Source organism: Populus trichocarpa, chromosome 5 (assembly GCF_000002775.5).
Source record: "Populus trichocarpa isolate Nisqually-1 chromosome 5, P.trichocarpa_v4.1, whole genome shotgun sequence".
NCBI classification, from domain to species: domain Eukaryota; kingdom Viridiplantae; phylum Streptophyta; class Magnoliopsida; order Malpighiales; family Salicaceae; genus Populus; species Populus trichocarpa.
In genome coordinates this window covers 22,114,867-22,132,694 of record NC_037289.2, presented here as the reverse complement: position 1 = coordinate 22,132,694, position 17,828 = coordinate 22,114,867, and the positions used below count along the sequence as shown (strand labels likewise).

The 17,828-nt window shown below is 32.0% G+C and overlaps 2 protein-coding genes across 3 annotated transcripts; both read right to left on the bottom strand.

Moving 5' to 3' along the window:
• Window positions 1-347: 347 nt before the first annotated feature.
• Window positions 348-3,074, bottom strand: LOC7476885 (U3 small nucleolar RNA-associated protein 18 homolog). 2 transcript variants are annotated; one of them, XM_052453181.1, is made up of 3 exons: window positions 2,907-3,074; window positions 2,371-2,497; window positions 348-2,331 (listed from the first exon to the last, which is right to left on the bottom strand). In XM_052453181.1, exons 2-3 carry the CDS (start codon window positions 2,477-2,479, stop codon window positions 722-724), a joined length of 1,719 nt encoding a protein of 572 aa, XP_052309141.1. In that variant the 5' UTR covers window positions 2,480-2,497; window positions 2,907-3,074; the 3' UTR covers window positions 348-721. The 2 variants fall into 2 exon arrangements, with proteins under 2 accessions (XP_052309141.1, XP_002306819.2); XM_002306783.4 differs by having other exon boundaries at window positions 348-2,497.
• A 1,328-nt stretch (window positions 3,075-4,402) lies between these two features.
• LOC7454324 (phospholipase A1-Igamma1, chloroplastic) lies at window positions 4,403-8,045 on the bottom strand. Its single transcript, XM_002306782.4, has 2 exons — window positions 6,546-8,045; window positions 4,403-4,808 (listed from the first exon to the last, which is right to left on the bottom strand). Exons 1-2 carry the CDS (start codon window positions 7,841-7,843, stop codon window positions 4,565-4,567), a joined length of 1,542 nt encoding a protein of 513 aa, XP_002306818.1. The 5' UTR covers window positions 7,844-8,045; the 3' UTR covers window positions 4,403-4,564.
• Window positions 8,046-17,828: the final 9,783 nt, after the last annotated feature.

Genomic DNA, 17,828 nt, shown 5'->3' with positions numbered 1-17,828 from the left:
CATGAGTTCTTTGTTCCCGTTGGATCAGACATAGTGCCTCGATCTCTCTTTTTTCTGTATAGCAGCATACATGATCGGCAAAGAAAAGTTAAAGATGCATGATCTCGTGCAGTGCATGTGATTGCAAAGACTGCTCTTGTGAGCTGTGAGAGATATTTTACACGAATTCCTCATTTGCATTTGCAGGATATTCTTTAATTGTTGTCAAAATTGAGCAAATTCACAACCCAAAACTCCATCACATGCATAACAAAACAGTTACATCTAAGGCATTTGCAACGAATCAAGCATGCAATAACAGAATTCATCATTTGAGAGGAGGGTATGCTGTCATGAAATGATACATCTATCCAAAAATTTGAGGCTTCACCATTATAACAAATTTATCATTAAGTGAAAGTTCTACATAAAAAGTTTCTGCAACAGCTGATGCTATAAAAAACTATGACCTTGCAATTATCAAATGATTCTGAAAATTGCACTAAAACAGAAAACTTGGATGGTTGGTCACTTACCTTGCCAGATCAAAAGATACCGCTCTTTGCAGAAATACATGCATTCCCCGTCTGCGAATTCCCTAGGAATCTCAATCAGGACAACAACTGGTAGACAAAAATGATATATTGCTGAACGCCCTTCTAGCATAGAAAATTAAGCTTCATGAAATGCAGCAAGAAAATCACATCAAGGGAATCAAGAATCCCAGTGTTTAAGATATCCTCTATGCATGGTCATAATGATGCAACTTGTATAACAGAACTTTTCCGGCAGCATTTCCCATGGCCATGAAACCTCCACCAGGACTGAAATCCAAACAACGGGGATAATGTATGGCGCTGTTTGCTGGAGGCCAGTTAGAAAAGACAGTAAATGATGGGACATGTATCAACTTTAAACTGTTCTTCTTCATGTGGGAACAAACGGCCAATATTTGAGCATCATTATTAAATTTCAAAAAGTCCACCTTGGTGGTCAAATTCTCGATTGTCTTGATAGGTTTTTTCTTCCCACCTAAAAACTCATCTCTATTGTAGATATTTACTATACCACTGTCTGAACCAGCAGCAAACAAATTTCTTGTTGGTGAAGTGCAGAGAGCTGTGCCATGAATACAACCCTCATCAACAGCCTTGTGGATGCAAGCCCTTGTCCTCAAGTCCCAGTGGTAGACCTGCCCATCACCTCCATGGCTCAGTAATTGCTGCCCATCGTCAGCAAAAGCTAATGAACGAACAGTTCCATTCATCTTTAGAGTCCCAACTAGTTCCTTTGTTTTGGATGACACCAGAAGGATATAACCTTCATTGCCCACAAAAGCAATCATACTAGAATCAGGGGAAACCTCAAAAACTTCCAAGCTCTTCTCCTCCCTTCCAACAAGTGGGCCAATTTTATCAACTTTAGCTTTTACTAAATCAAAGCTATAAAAGAACTTTCTTCTTCCAGCTATGATAACCTTAGAACCATCAGGTAAAAATGATGCCTTTCTAATGGGGCAATCATCAATAAATATACTTTGTATTTTGGTATTCCGTTTACCATCAATCTGAAAAAACCTAAGCCTCCGGTCTAATCCAGCCGCAAGTAACAACTGAGCATTCTGATGGAACTGAACCGAATTTATTGGACCATTTGAAGGATCCTCAGCATTTGCATCCACAAGTCTTGAGTACTCAAGAAGACCAGGCAACAGTTTTGCTCTGCTCTTCACCACAAGATCTTCATTAGTTCGGAGAATATCATCATAAGCATTATCATTCTTGTAACCACGAGCCAACACTATGCCATTTTCTTCATCGGACAGTTCATCATCGGACAAACCATCATTTCTAGACTGCGAATCAAGTCTGGCCCAATCAGTGCCTGGATTCATCTTAGCATGCTGAGCCCTTAACCTTGAAACATACTGAGAACCAGAAATCAAACTCTCATCCTCATCCTTCCTCAGTTTCCTTAATCTATTAACCTTAGCAATGTTAACTTTGGTCTTCTCCTCTTCCTCATCAAGCCACACAGCTTTCCGTTCCTCTTCTATATCGCTTTCCTTCATCAATTCCACATCTTCTTCATGACCAGGCTCTACACTGCCCACAGACCGGTCCAAAAAGAACGAAAGAGAATCCTTTTTCTCTTCCTCTTTCCCGAATTCAACAGGAGAGTATAGGGAACCAAACAAAAAGTTCTCCAACTTCTTCATTTCCTTTCCTTCTTCAATTTCCAACTGCTTCTCTAGCAGCTCATCCCTTTCTTTACGTTTCTTCTTTGTCTTTGACAAGACCAAATCAGATTCTATTCTACCCTCATCATCTTTATGCACCCCCAAAAAAGCAGGCTCATCAGCATTTGAATTATTCACCCCCAAAAAAGCAGGCTCATCAGCATCAGCATTTGAATTATTCACCCCCAAAAAAGCAGGCTCATCAGCATTTGAGCGCTTAACTCTATTTTTTGAGCCAACATTTTGAGATATCAAACTCATTTTTCCGTAAAATAAATCCTGATTGTGCAAAACAAAACCAAATTTCAAACAAATTAATTATCTTCAGCTATGGAGGTCATACACATGAATTCATGTATACTTTTTAACGATAAATACCAAAATCATAACCACTGCATATCTAACAATTCCATGAGATTATAAATGCACAAAAATCAAGTACCAAGAAATCCCTTGTACGTAAATTCCTGGTGGCATCACTACATGCACTCCTAAATTTACTAAAACAATTCGAGCAAGATCTACAATTCGAAAGACAAAAGAGACCCGTAAAGCCACGGAAGCTTTAATACAAATCAAATTTACAAGATGGGAAGCCTAGTTTGGGATTTAAGGGGGGAAGGGAATTGCAAATTAACTCGGGAAAACAGAGTGGGTTTCAAATATCAGGTAAAGATTTCGATTTTACCTTAAGAAGGTGAATGAAGCTGTCAGCTTCCACGAGTAGAGACGGCGAGGAGAGGCGGGAGGAGCTAGCTAGGGTTTAAGCTTTTTCAAAGGTTTAGGGTTCTCTGCTTTAAGTTCAGCAATTTGGTTGTTTGTCCGGGTTGACAGTTGAGTAATACCTGATTTTAATAATTAGGTGTGCCCGTTTCATTCCGTTCTAGATCATAGGCCTAGCTTCATTATTTTAGTTGAGCCCGGCCCATTTATTTTATTTTTTATTAATAAAAAATAAAATAAATCCTGATACAGATTTATTTGAGGGATCATACACCCCAAAGAAAATAAATACAAATAGGATCTCATGATAATACTAATGTGGGATGTTATTTTTATTAAATAAATTATTAATAATAAAATGAAAAGATATAAAAACCCATTTTGCAATTAAATATGATTTAGTTGTGAAGGAAAATAAAAGACTAATCAACGAGATCAAATTTGATTTACAATTTTATGTTTAATTTTTACTTTGTTAGTTCTATAAATCTTATCCTTGACTTCAGTTTAATAAAAAAAATAAAAAAAATATTAATGAAGGTTATGAAATGGGAATAGCAATAAAAGAATTAACGCCACCCTATAATTTTTTGTGTAACCCATCCTGTTGTGTAGGGAGTTTTTTTAGTGCAAGGTTTACAGTAAGGAGAGGATTGTGCAGGTTTAACCTTTCTGCACTATAATCACAGGCATGCATGGACATGAACCTGTGATGGTCTAATGAACTGCATGCTCGCATTTTAATTAATATGTGTTGTAGTTTATACAAGTAACATGAATTGAATTACTTTATAAGAGGAAATAAAAACATTAATATGGACGGTGATATATAATTAAGAACATAATTTTTTTAAAAAAAAATTCATCCATTTGGGTCTGGTCGCTAGAATTTTAGCTCGATACCAACCTCAATATATTTAATTATGTTGCCATTCCATGTATTTTTTTTCTGGTTTTTAATAAAGGTTACGCACAAACTTTTCATACAAATAATATTTTTTACTTATATTTTTTTTGTGTTAATGATACTATCAATTATCAACATTTTCACCATGCACAACAGCCAGCCAACTAGATCACCATTGCTAGCCAATAATAATAATAATAGCACATTAATTTCTCTACTAATAATATGTATATATTTCTTCATGAAAAAAATGCAAGATCTTGGTGTATATATTCAGAGATAGCCATCACATTACCGAGCAAAATTCACATCACATGCATTCCTGGATATTCAGAGATATATAGCCATAAAAGTCAAGTCACAAGCAACCAAAGTCAGACCAACCATTACCAAGCTATATAATTTCTAGCTAACACATGCACACACTACTCCCATGCTTTTTTTACATTGCATTTTAATTAGTTCTTTTTTGTTACAATATTAGATTCAGTTTTAAACCATTGTATAAGTTTTTTAGAAATTTAATGAATTTTAAGATCGGCTCCAAGTAAGTATACAGAGTAAAAAACCATAGATTAAAACTACCAATTTACTTCTTGTTTTTTACAATATCTCCGCTGGCTGTCCAGAAATTCCTCCTTGACACACTTATAGCTAAAAAAATAACCACACCAGCCAACCCATTGCCTTGCTGTATGTCAGGGAAGTGGAATTTTTTAGTGATCGGATGCTAGGCCTAATTTCCTGAGATGGTCGTGCGTGTCGAGAGGGTGTTCATCGAGTTTTGGGCGTTCAGGTTGCACCCAACGACCGTCGTTATTCCTTATCATACCCTTGTTCTCATCTTGCCTCCAGTTTGGTGGAACCAGATGATGATCTTTCAAAAAATCACATGCCTTGTTTACCAACGCAGGGTCCCTTCCACTTGCTAGTACAAATCTGTGCCCCTTTCCATGGTACCTGCAACACGTAAACCAAACAGAAATCAGTGAAATCTATCAGCTTTTTCCCAGGATACTTTCGCCTAAGTTAATTGTTTATCATCACTTTCTCCGTTTTGCAGATAAATTCAAAATAAAAACACCACTAACAACAAGACATATAGACAATAGCAACTACTCCAGATGAGATATATCACTGGGAAAGAACTTGGAAATTAATGGAATGGAAAACGTGTAATGCGTAAAAATTAGGTCAGTTGGGCTGCTCGTGATTTTAACAGGCTACCAGGCTAGAATTCCTGGCAAGGGTTAGACCTCGAATTCAAGTGTGAAAATTAACAAGTTGCTGAACGTGACTTGAACAGAATTGGAATTCAACAGCTTTAAAATCTACACGTTACACGCCTCATCTTCAAAACTGAAGTCCCTTTTGACGTTGTCCATTCGAGGTCGATGAATTGTCTCGATGTTGACTTTTTAGCTACTAGTCAACTGTTTTGGTTTCTCATAATTGTACACTGAAAGACTAGCTGGCTAAAACAGATTCAGATTATTGAAGCACTCTATCTGTTATCGGCAATCTTTCATTTTTATTACTGTTTGCCTGCTAAAAAATAGTTTTTTTAATTGGCTTCTTTAAAAAATAAATTCCTGAAAAGTAAATTATGTTTTTATATTTGGTAATATCATAAAAAATAAATTAAAAAATATTTTTTAATGTTTAGCTATGTAATAAAAAATGAGTTAGAAAATAATTTATTAATATTTTATTTTTATCAAGTTTATTAAAAGAATAAGAAAAAAATCTTACAAATTTAAAAGTTGAATGAAAATGAAATTAAAAAAAAATTACAAATTATCTCAAATAAAATAAATAATAATTAAAAGAATAAGAATCAAATCTATAAATAAAATAAATTCAATTAATAAAAATAAAAAAGAAGTAAATAACAATAAAAAAATAAAAATAAAAATTAATATAAAAATTAAATTAAATCAAATTATAAAAAATAAAATTCAAAACAAGAAAACAAATATCTAATTTCAGCAAAACACTTTTCATGATGCGTCTTCATCTCTCCCTCTCTATCGGGAAACTTGCATTCAAAAGAAAAGATGAAAAAATCAACATCTTTCATCCTAAGGGTCCCCTTTTTAATGCTACTAGCTATCAGTACTTGTCATCATCGTGGCCGCCATTGATGGCAAGTTACCTGAATCGTTAACAATGGCTAGCTAGAAGCAAGCAGATAAGAAATTGGCTAGGGGCATGATGTTAACATATCATCTTCTTTTATGCATCTTCCAGCCGAATCCTAGTTCTTAAAACAATAAATTGCATGCCTATAATATCAACAGAAGTGGTTCGGCACGTTATGACAACCTAATAATATCATGTAAACGTAAAATTTAATTACAAATTAAAGCAACCAACATTGAACTTTAACTTCATAGAAACAAAACAACAAAACAGAGAAGGGGTGAATGTCCCATTTGATAGAGAAGTTGAATTGATTTTTAAAAACATCTTTCACATAATGTTTTTATACAAGTTTCATGATCAGAAACCACGAAAGGTCAATAATCAAGGAATTTAAATTATTTATAGGCTCTTCCAGTAAAGAAATCCCTGTGGATAATATATTAATGTTGTTGATATGAGTTGATAGAAAAGGAAAAGGAAAAAAAAAGAATACCATGATGACCAGAAAACATAATCAGGCATCAACAATGAATAAGAAGAAGAAAAACTTACCCATCAAGCAAATGCAAATGAGCCTCCAAGTTATGGGCGCACGCCGGGTCGCTCGTTTGTTTCAAGAAAGGTGAGTTCCTGTGATCCAGAGCCAGCTCCACTCCAACATGCGAGTAAGCCCAAGGCAGCCCCTCAGCCAACTTCATTAACGGAGGCGGCACTTGTTCATTAAAAAACAATCCAGGTGATTTAGGCACCATATCCTGCACGTTAACCACCCTCAAAACCTTGACCCCCAATGACTCGATCCTTTCCTTGAACCTCACATTCCCGACCCGAGGACCTGAAAAGGAAAACACAGAAACGGGCAATGCCCGGCCATCTTGCATCACATGTAAACCCGTTTCCGCAATATCGTACGCGCTTAGAATAGCCAAAGCACTGCCTAAACTGTGCCCGGTAATTGTAATGCTCATTTCCTCATCGGCATACATCTCAGTTAACCTTTTCACCTCCGATAAAATCTGCTCTCTAGCTGAATATTTACAAAATCGACAATTCTCATCTTTGTCCGTGTAAAGATCCAAGAATCCGTATTCGACTTTGACAGTCGGATCCGGGCAGGGGATTTTATTACCATTGATTGGCTTGAGAAAGTCCATTAAGTCAGAAATCCACTCTAGATGTGTCACCGTGCCCCTCCACGCAATACTAATGTCACGGCGGCCTAAACATTTTGTTGTTTCATCGTCAGAAACGGCGACGTATCCAATCCAGTTGGCCTTGTTGCTCCAGACTTTAGGCCAACGAGATTTTTTGAAAAAATTCGAAAGGTCGATGTTTGATGTGGCATACAAGTACCTGGTGACCTCGTATCCATGGTGTGCCATTCCTAGTGACTCCAAAAACCTGCGACGTATAAATCTGCAGCTGCCACAATATTTTGAGAATGGATCAAAATCGAAAGCATCGTAGCAAGCTTGCGCCATCTCGCCATATCTGATTAGTTCCGATCGTAAGAGTGGGTCCATTGGGTCAAGAAGGCCAACCCAATCATCTTGACCCTGGATTTCTCTCCACACATCAGCCAGTTTTCGCTCTGGTTCTTTGGTGTTCGTATTGGTTTCGTGGTCTTGTTCCTTTTCGAGCTCTGTGATTATGGAAGTTAACGACTCGCTTGTTTTGGACAGGACACAAGGTATGGCACTGGTGGATGTTTTTCCTGTGATATCTATGGATCTTGATCGGCCGAGTTGAGAGTTTTGGCTTGGAAGTTGCACAGAGGAACATTTTCTGGATTGGAAAATGTCTTGTTTGAAAGGAAACTGAAGAGTGCTGGATAGAGAGAGGTTGGCCATTGTTGTTGAAAGGGAGGCCTGTGAAGCAAACTCAAGGTGGTCAATAAATAATATATATGCAGGGTGTGGCCTTCTGGGTACCTAACAATGACAAGTCAGAATAGGGCGTGGTCTGGAAGCCAGCTGAGTTGAAGATTCCAACTTAAAGAACTTGAATTGTTTAATGCACGTGATTCGCATGGGTTGCTCGGAGTCATGGCATTGGCTATTTTTATGTGGCTAGTTCATGAAAGTTCTGCCTAGGTGTGGCACTCCCGTCTTGTAATTGAAACCTTGCCTGTTTAGTGAGAGATCTACAGGCAGTGAGCAGCTGTCGTCTAGCAGGAAAGTAAGAAGTATATACTTATGGTCAGTGGTCAATTTTACTTGATTAAATTGATGTCGTTTTGCTTATAGTTTTTTTTCTACCTGCTACTGTAATTCTACCATGGTAGATCAGCACTCATATCATATCATATCATATCACAAAAGGGACTGGGGACACTTGCACGATAATGCTGGCTAAAAAACACTGCATTTTTCGGCCATCTTGATAAGATAAGTTTAAGTGAGAAATTAAAAGAAAAGAAGGAAAAAGATTGAAGAGTTACGTCATCAAATAAAATTCGGAGAGACGTTCTCTTCTGGATAATGACCATCCATTGCAAGAATATTGACTCAGCCGTAGGCCATGTTTGTTTCCCGGAATTTACTTTTTGGGAAATCACTTTTCAAACTTTCCTGTATTTGTTTGTCATTAAGAAAGTTGGTCAACGGAAAACACTTTCCAGTCAACGGAAACACTTTTCGGTCAACGGAAAATATTTTCCAGTCAACGGAAACACTTTTCGGTCAACGAAAAACACTTTCCAGTCAACGGAAACACTTTTCGAATTTGGTTTGGTTTTCAGGAAAGTGTTTTCCCTTTTGGCTGTGTTTGTTTTCCGGAAAGTGATTTCCGGGAAACCACTTTCCAAACTTTCCTGTGTTTGTTTGCCATTAGAAAAGTTGGTCAACGGAAAACACTTTCCAGTCAAAGGAAAATTTGGCTTGGTTTTCAGGAAAGTGTTTTCCTGGAAAATTTGGGCGGAAAACACTTTCCAGAAGTTGTGAAAAAATTAGAAATGTCATTATTTGCTGATTATATCAAATTTGATCCTCAAACTTTTGATTGCTATATATAATTTGTTTTGAATTTTTATTTTTCAATTTCATCTCTTGAAATTTAATTTTTATATTAATTTTGGTCCTTATTTTTATAATTGCTATTTGCTTTTTCCTTATCATTTTTTATTGAAATTTTTTATCTATCAAATTTGGTCCTCATTCTTTTGATTGTTACTTATTTTATTTGAAATAATTTATGAAATGTTAATTATTATTATTTTAATTTCTTCACCTTTTATTTTTTTTAATTTTTTAGATTTGATCTCTATTATTTTGATTATTATTTATTTTATTTGAGATAATTTATGAAATTATATTTTTTTTCAATTTCATTCTCATTCAACTTTTTAATTTGTAAGATTTGTTCCTCATTATTTTAATAAACTTGAGAAAAATAAAACATTAATAAGTTATTTTCCAGCTCATTTTCCATGACATAACCAAACACTGGAAAGTGTTTTCCAACTTATTTTTCATTACACTACCAAACATCGGAAAATACTTTCCCGGAATTCACTTTCCAAAAGAAAACTACTTTCCAGCAAACAAACGGGGCCGTAGCAAAGGACAACAGCGTTTTATAATCAATTTTAAAAGAGATAGTGGGAAAAATTAGGAACTCGACTGAGTTTCGATAGTGCTTACCACTCTCTTACATGTGGAAAGAGATAAGTGGTGGAGTGTGTTTGGAAATGTGTGTTTCTCAAATTTTGAAAATTATTCTTTATTTTTGCTTAAAATAAAAAAAAAATTACTAATATTAAAAATAAATTTTAAAAAATAAAAAATATTATTTTAATATATTTCTAAATAAAAAACATTTTAAACTAGTATTACTAATATAATATCAAACACACCATAAACCAGAATTTTTATAAAGTCAGGTACATCACATATTATTTTCTCGCGAGTCTTTTAAAATAAAACATCATGTAACATATTAGTTAGAATTCTAGCGGAAGTAGTAATCCTTATCTAAAAAGGAATAAAAAAATTTATGGTATACTAGTTAATTAAAAAACTTTATTGAGATAATTGGAATCTCATGATCTTTCTATAAATATAAAAGTTAATATATTTAAAATTCTACATATTTAAAATAATATTGAATATCAATAAATAAGAGCTTGAGAACTTAAATACTTAGCATTTTATGTTTTTTTTACAATTGATATCAAACTTAAATTTAGTGTTTTTTTTGTTAAATAATATATTTATCTTGTTTTATTTGTTAAGAGTAAAATAATATTTTCATCTTAACCTGTATATAAGCTTTTTGTATTTAGATTAAAGTAAGAACAATAATACAAATCAATTGAGAATCATTTCCTTTAATGTTCATATTTATTTTTATATTAATTGAATTATTTTAACTCTTTTAACAATTGATAAGGTAATCATTCAAATAACCCTCGAATGTAATGATAAAAATTAATTTGAGAACCTTGCGATCACATCTCCATATTACCAGTCTTGATTAAGTTGATTGTGTAGGGTTTTACTTGATCAAACTAACTATTAAATAGTTGCACCTAATTAAATAGAGTTTTATTTGTGAGGGTGGACTTTATAAAAGATAAGATAGCTGATTTTCAGTAGTATTATCATTAAAAATAATATTATTTCACTGTATATTTTGCACGGTGGAGCAACAGACTCCTCTATAAATATAAATAAAAGCTGTCAAATCAAGACAGTAAAAACCAATTACCTTATATTTTTTTTTTTGTCATTTAATATTTTATTATTTCATAGATAGATTTTATAATTTTATTTAATTTATTTTTGTTAATGATTTTTTATTATTTTTTATTACAACGTATAATCATTTTATTAAATAAAAAATGTATTCTAGTAAACAAAAATATTAGATACAACTTAATATATAATGTGATATCAAATATATTAATCTTAGTTATATATTTATCAAATACTAATTTATTTAATTATATATATAAACATATTATTTTATAATTAAAAAAATTATATTAAAAAACACATGTATATTTATTTTTTTATTGATATTTGACTTGCGATAAAGTACATGTCCAATAGTAAATAATCATCATTTCCAAGAATACAGAACTGTAAATAATATTGCTAGTTTAACTTGTTCTCACTAAAACCTGTCCTGATCCGGTGCGTCATCTGAACAGAGTTGTAATTAGCAATTTCACTCCGTGCCAAATACAATATCAAGAATACTAATTAATGGCTGAGATCCAGTTCAAACTTGTCTGCCAACTGTAAAGATGCCAAAAATTTCTTTGTATTTGTTTTCTTGATGCAAGAAAAGTAAATTAAATACATATGGATGTAATAAATTATTTTAAATAAAAAACAATAAAAAAATACTCCCACATTTTAGTATTGCTTTCTTTTGGTCAGTCCTCTTAAAGGATGTGTATGGTCCCCCGTCCTGTAAACCAGAGCCATCTCGTATCGTTTTCTCTCAATAAAACATCACTTTCTGCTAAGTTTTGATATGTTGTTTCCGGTTAATTTTTGTGATTTTTATAGTGGTTTTTATTTTAAATATTTTTTTATTAGAAAATATATTAAAATATTTTTTTTATTTTTAAAAAATTAATTTTGATATTAACACCTCAATACGATTTGAAAATACTAAAAACTATTAAAATAAAAATAAAAATAAAAATTTATTTTTTTAAAATGTTTTTAAAATGCACAAACAGGCTTTGAGTACAGTGCCCAGTAAGTGAGGTCAAGTTATGAGTAGTCGAATGACACCTGAGTCACTAGTAAGAGAGTTTATGACCATACAGAGTATGTTTGTTTTTGCATTTATTTTTTAAAAAAATTGATATTTTTTTAGTGTTTTTAGATGATTTTAATGCGCTGATATCAAAAATAATTTTTTAAAAAATAAAAAAACATTATTTTAATGTATTTCTAACTAAAAAACATTTTAAAAAACAACTACAATCACACTTTAAATATATCCCAGTCTGGAGGATCTTCTCTTAATTATCCATATTTATTTCTGATAAGTATATCTTTTATATAATTTTCTGATCCGTTCGAATCAACGACTTTGATTTTTTTTGCATTTTTTATCTGAATGAAATTGCTTTAGCTGGATATTATTCTCTGAACTGAATCGCTAAAGATTTTCTTGCATGGTCCTGTCTTCTAAGTTCCCACTCCGAAAACCGCAAATATGTAGTCAACCAGGCTCGTGCTGCATCTTGAAACCGAGTATTTTTGTACTAGCGTAGTGGAAGGAAAGAACAGAAAAAAAAAGTGTAAAAAATATTTTAAAAAATAATATAATTCAAAGAGTAGTAAATTACATCTGTAATTTGATTGGTGAGTCGTGTCCCTCGTGGGTATCGTATGTAACTTTTTAAAATTACAAAATTAATGGACTCTGAATTTAATAAAGAGAAAGGAGAGGATAAAAAGAAAAAAACCTTGAAAACATATTAAACTAATATGAAAAGATTTTAACGAGATAAATTCAATAATATTAAAAATTATTATCAATGATGACCAATATGAATCATATGAATAACTCAAAGGTAAGTAAATCCCAACACATTTTGACAATTCATATAACCCATTTAGTTTACTGTTTATGATTTTTTTTTATGTTATTGAATTCGTCTTGTAAAAAAAAATTAATGATATTGATAATGTTATTATTAAAGCTTTGATGTGTTTTTTAAAAAAATTAATTTAATTTTTTTTTTAATTTATAAAAAGAGATGAGAGAAAGAAAAATAATTTTTAGTCATTAAAAAAAATCTCAAAATTCAAACTAACAACGGACAGCCTTCGTAGCTAACAAATGACACCGAAGCATGATAACTTTATAGGTATTTGAACTAATGAATAAAAAAAGCTCACGGGCTCTTTTGTAATCATGTAGAGAGAACAACTCCAAGGGCTGAGTCCTTGTTGCTAGCAAGAGAAAGGTAGAGTTTGTTTTTTTGGCTTACCTGTATTTTTTTAAAAAAAAAAATTTGTTTTTTTTTAATTTTAAATTATTTTGATATACTAACATTAAAAAAATAATTTAAAAATGATAATATATTTTTAAATAAAAATATTTTAAAATACATCCTCTACTGGAATGTGAAATAAATTATCGTGGTCTATACTGCCATGTGTTAGATCATCGATCAATTGTAATACTGCCAATTGAGAATCATAAACAAGTAGATGCCAGCTTCAAGGCACAAGTAACAGTGACAAATGACCAATCCCGTAGCCCCAAACTCGTTTTTCTTTTTTTTTTAGTCAACACAAGCTCGTATTTCTTCGAGGCATTGAAGCTTTTCACAACTTAACGGTCCCTGCGATTTAAAATTGTAATGTGATTGATTTACGGGTATTTTGGTTGTGCAGGTAATTGTTGTTTTTAAAAATATATTAAAATAATATTTTTTTATATTTTAAATATTATTTTTTATTTTAATACATCACAACAATTTAAAAATATAAAACAATAATTTTAAATTAAAAAATAAAAATTTATTCAATCTTCATTTAAAACACAATAATAAAAAAGGGTCTTCCATCGAGGAGCTGTGCTATCCTTGGGGGTCCTCTTTAATTTCATCCTTGTGTTTAAAAAATTCTTTCAATTAAGCCCCTCTGAATTTTTTTCTAATTGCACGTGTGATCTCATAAATCTTCCCGTGCATCCATCCTCTAAGTTCTAACAACCATCAATTCGTGGATTGATCTTTCAATTTATTCACCTCTAACACACACACACACACACACACACACACAAGGGTACAAGGAAAATCATTTCTTTTATGTTTTCTAACGTCCAACGCCCGCAGAGGCCCCAGAGTCCGGACCACTGGTGTCAGGCCGGACAACCCAAAGTACGAAAAATTGTGTCACAATGATATGATATTGATAATTACAGTAACCTCATCCCGTGGGAAAAGAATTCTAGACATGCCTAATATTATTATTGTGTATTTTAATAATAAAATTACCTTTTTATTCTCGACTGAAAAAGTAGATGAACTGGACTTTACTGGAAAAAGGGTCTTTTTATAAAGTTAATATTTGATTCGTTATTTTTTTTATTCGGTAGCAATATAGTCTTTTATTTTTATTTTTTAATCATAATAAAATTACTGTATTAACCTTAAAAATTAAAAATCAAAACGTTTATTCTAGAGGTTTTATAAGAATTTCATTTTCAAATGAACAATGCAATACTTTATTGACCTTACCATCTAAATTTTTGGTTTGATAGTAATTTTATAGTGGTTTTTTTTTTGTTATTATTCTCTAGTTATAAGGGTATTTAGTTTATGTACAAAAAAAACAAAAGAAAAAAATTGTTGACACATGCTAAATACGCCTTAGACATTCAGCCATATTCGGGCAGCGTGTGCTGCTAACTATGGTGGTATTAGTTGTACTTTCACCGTATTATTTGATTCGTCACAACATTCTTTTTCTCCTTGAGCAGTGCATATGTGTTAGTTCAGTCTAATTTGGCGCAAATTTGTTTTTCTTTTTCTCCCTTCCTTTCTCTCTCTTTCACCTTGAATTGTGTGAAGAATTTTTAAATTTGAAAACATTATTTCATTTTAAAAATTATTTTTAATTTCATCAAACTTTAATTTTTTTCATCTCTCAAATTTGATCATTTTTTTATTGTTATTTTTTTTATTTTAGATGATTTATAAAATTGATTTTAATTTTCTTTTAAAAAAATTACGAGGAGTGATTGTTGGGGATCATTGCTACATCATGATCTGAAATCTACCTTGTTATTTCCACCTAAGAAACTCATATAATGTCAAGTTAATGAGTAATTTATGGAAGAGTTTGTGGAGAAAGATGAGAACTCGACTGAATTTTAACAATGCTTATCACCCCTAGATAGATGGGCAAATTGAGATGGTTAATCACAACCTCGACAACTTACTACGAAACCTTGTTAGAGATAAGCCAATATAGTGGGATACGACATTGACATGGGTGGAGTTTGCTTATAATAGGTCTTAGAATCAAACCACTCAATTGAGTCCCTTTAAGATTGTCTACGGACAAAATCCTACTAGAGTATTAGAGCTAATTTTTATTTCTCGTATTGGACGATTGAGCATCCAAACTACTAGTATGATAGATTACTTGCATGGAATTTGTGAATAGGTCAAACATATAATCAACGACAACAATACCAAGTATAAAGCTCTAATTGATACTCATCATAAGAGAGTGATGTTTGAGGTTGATGATTTAGTATGTGTGATCCTTATACGTGACAGGTTTATAGTGGGTAAGTATAACAAGTAGAAGGAAATGAAGATAGGTCTCTATGAGGTGTTGCAAAAGATAAATAATAATACTTACATGATTCGTCCTCCTCGTCATACAAAGACTTCTGATGGCCTCAACATCCAACACTCGACTTCTTATTTAGAAGAGGAACAAAACTCAAAGACGAGTACTCTTTAACTCAGGGATAATGATTTGGTCGAGCCTGCGATAACGGGTGACTCTAAGCAGTCAAGTGTGAGTTTGTTATAGCTATATGAGGATCTGCCTTAAATATATTATATGGATGGTCTGAGATACGCATTTATAGACTAGTGGGATAGGTATAGACCTAAGAAGAGGTTTGGTCGTGTCAGACTATGATAACAGCTCAAAAGGTCCATAACTTTTAATCTAACCATTAAATTATGCTCAAATTTTTACGTGAGTTTATGGAGGCCATTTTTCTTATAGTATTCACTGCATCGCTATGCAGACTATCAGATTTTTAAATATCAAAATTCTTGTCAAGACCCCTAGTTTTTGCAATTTTTATGGTTTCCATTGTTATTTTCAAATTTTATGTTTCTTTCATTCATGATTTCAAATTTTTGTTTTTGTTTCCTAGTTGATGTAGGATTTTTAACTTATTTAAGGCTTTATAAACCTCCCAATGAGGCAAACTTCATTATTATTATTCAAATGGAATAAACTTTTGAATTCAGGGCTCACATCTGTAGCACCTTGCACCTGTAAAAAGTTATGCTCTTTGTTTAATTGTTATCTTTAGCTATTGCCCGCATCACTTAGTCTCTATAGGGAACTTTTAGTCAATTTCAAGCAAGTCACCCTAAAGGACTTTCATCTCTGTCAGTCTTGTTTTCAGATCCGATCAGGGTTAAGTTTCTCATGTACGAGAATTTAAGTGTAAAGAAAAGACTTCTCACTTCCCTCGTGTGATATTAAACTCTCTCTCTTTTTCTCTGAGCATTAATGTTGCCAAGTATGTACTTCTTCCATATTTTTCTCGTTATATATCCTTTGTTTAACAATTAAAAATGAATAAAAATGATTTTTTTTTCTAGATTTTTTTTTCTATTTTGACATCAACACATTAAAATCATAGAAAAGCACATAAAAAAACAATTCGATGCCTTTTTATTTTCTTATGCGAAAAGCACTTTGGAAAAAATACTTTAAGAAATGAAAGCTACCACAATATCAAACAGGTAGTAAATAAATGACCCGCGTTACACTGCGAACTATATCAAATCTTTCCTAACGTAAAAATGATGTTTAGACAACACCAACATTTTTAAAATTAGAAAGAAAAATCTAAGAGTTAGGTCGCTGACCTGGCTAGATTGAATGAGCTTGGTTGATTTAATAATATGATAAAAAAAGTGTTAATAGTAAATAAAATAAAGAATAAAAATGGCAATAATTAACTATAAAAAACTAGTAGCCAATATCATACCCATGAGGAGAAGAAAAAAAATCCCGTTTTAGACTCGCTATCACTCCACCGTGGACACCATCGCATCACTATAAAAAGATCAATGAAATGATTCTAACATCATTATAAAAGGCTACACGATGACTCTGAAAGAGACCGTAAGTGCCACAAGAGCAATGACTCGAATTAAAGCCTGACAAAATATCATGAAATGAGCATCTCATACATATATCTAATAAATTAATTTAAAAACAAATTCATTTTAAAAAATTTAAATTCAATAAAAAACAAATAAAAAGATTCGAGATAACCTGCATCATTTTTTAAATTAGTGAAAAATCCTATAAAAAAAAGAAAAACAAAGCCCAATCTCTAATGAAATAAATGCTAAAGGATGAGACTAGAAAAAATGAGGTTAAAAAATAAAAATAAAAATAAAAACAATCTGGACGAATCTCCTAAACTTATGTTAAAATCTCAAACTTGCAACCCATAAAATCATAAATTTGGGCTCAATCAACAAGCTTCATTCCAAATTAATTTAACATTAAAGGATGAAAAAAAAATATAAATATAAAAATCTACCAAGGTAAAAAATAATAATAAAAAGAAATGAGGATCATATTTAATAGAAAAAATGATGATGAAATCCTAAAAAAAATCAATTTTAAAGTTCAATTCAAGCAAAACATATAACAACAAAAAGAATGGGGACAAAATCCAATATATGAAAAAAAAGAAGTATGAAATTAAAAAAATTATGTGAATTATTTAAAATAAAACAATTAATAATTAAAAAAATAATGACCATGTCTGGAAGAAAAAAAACAGTTGAAAGGATGCTTTGAAGATTTAAAGAGTTAGATGCTGAAATTGAGAAGGAAAAAGAAAAAAAAGATTGTCTATGCTGAATCAGATCTTGCTATCCACGCGCGTTGCTTAGAGATGAAAGGGCCACCAATACGAATCGAACGCTACCGCGGAAACTATTGTTTGGCCACCAAACACCTCTTATTGCGCTCTCTAAATAGTGCAGTTACACCCCATAATCTAGAGTCTGCGATGCACTTGCTAATTAGGTTTTTTTTTTATAAAATAATTTTTTATATTTATAAAATTATTAAATTG

Coding starts and splice junctions, on each gene's coding strand:
- LOC7476885 (XM_002306783.4), bottom strand. CDS start 2,479: ATGAGTTTGATATCTCAAAATGTTGGCTCAAAAAATAGAGTTAAGCGC.
- LOC7454324 (XM_002306782.4), bottom strand. CDS start 7,843: ATGGCCAACCTCTCTCTATCCAGCACTCTTCAGTTTCCTTTCAAACAA. Junction 4,809..6,545: donor CATTTGCATTTGCTTGATGG/GTAAGTTTTTCT, acceptor TACGTGTTGCAG/GTACCATGGAAAGGGGCACA.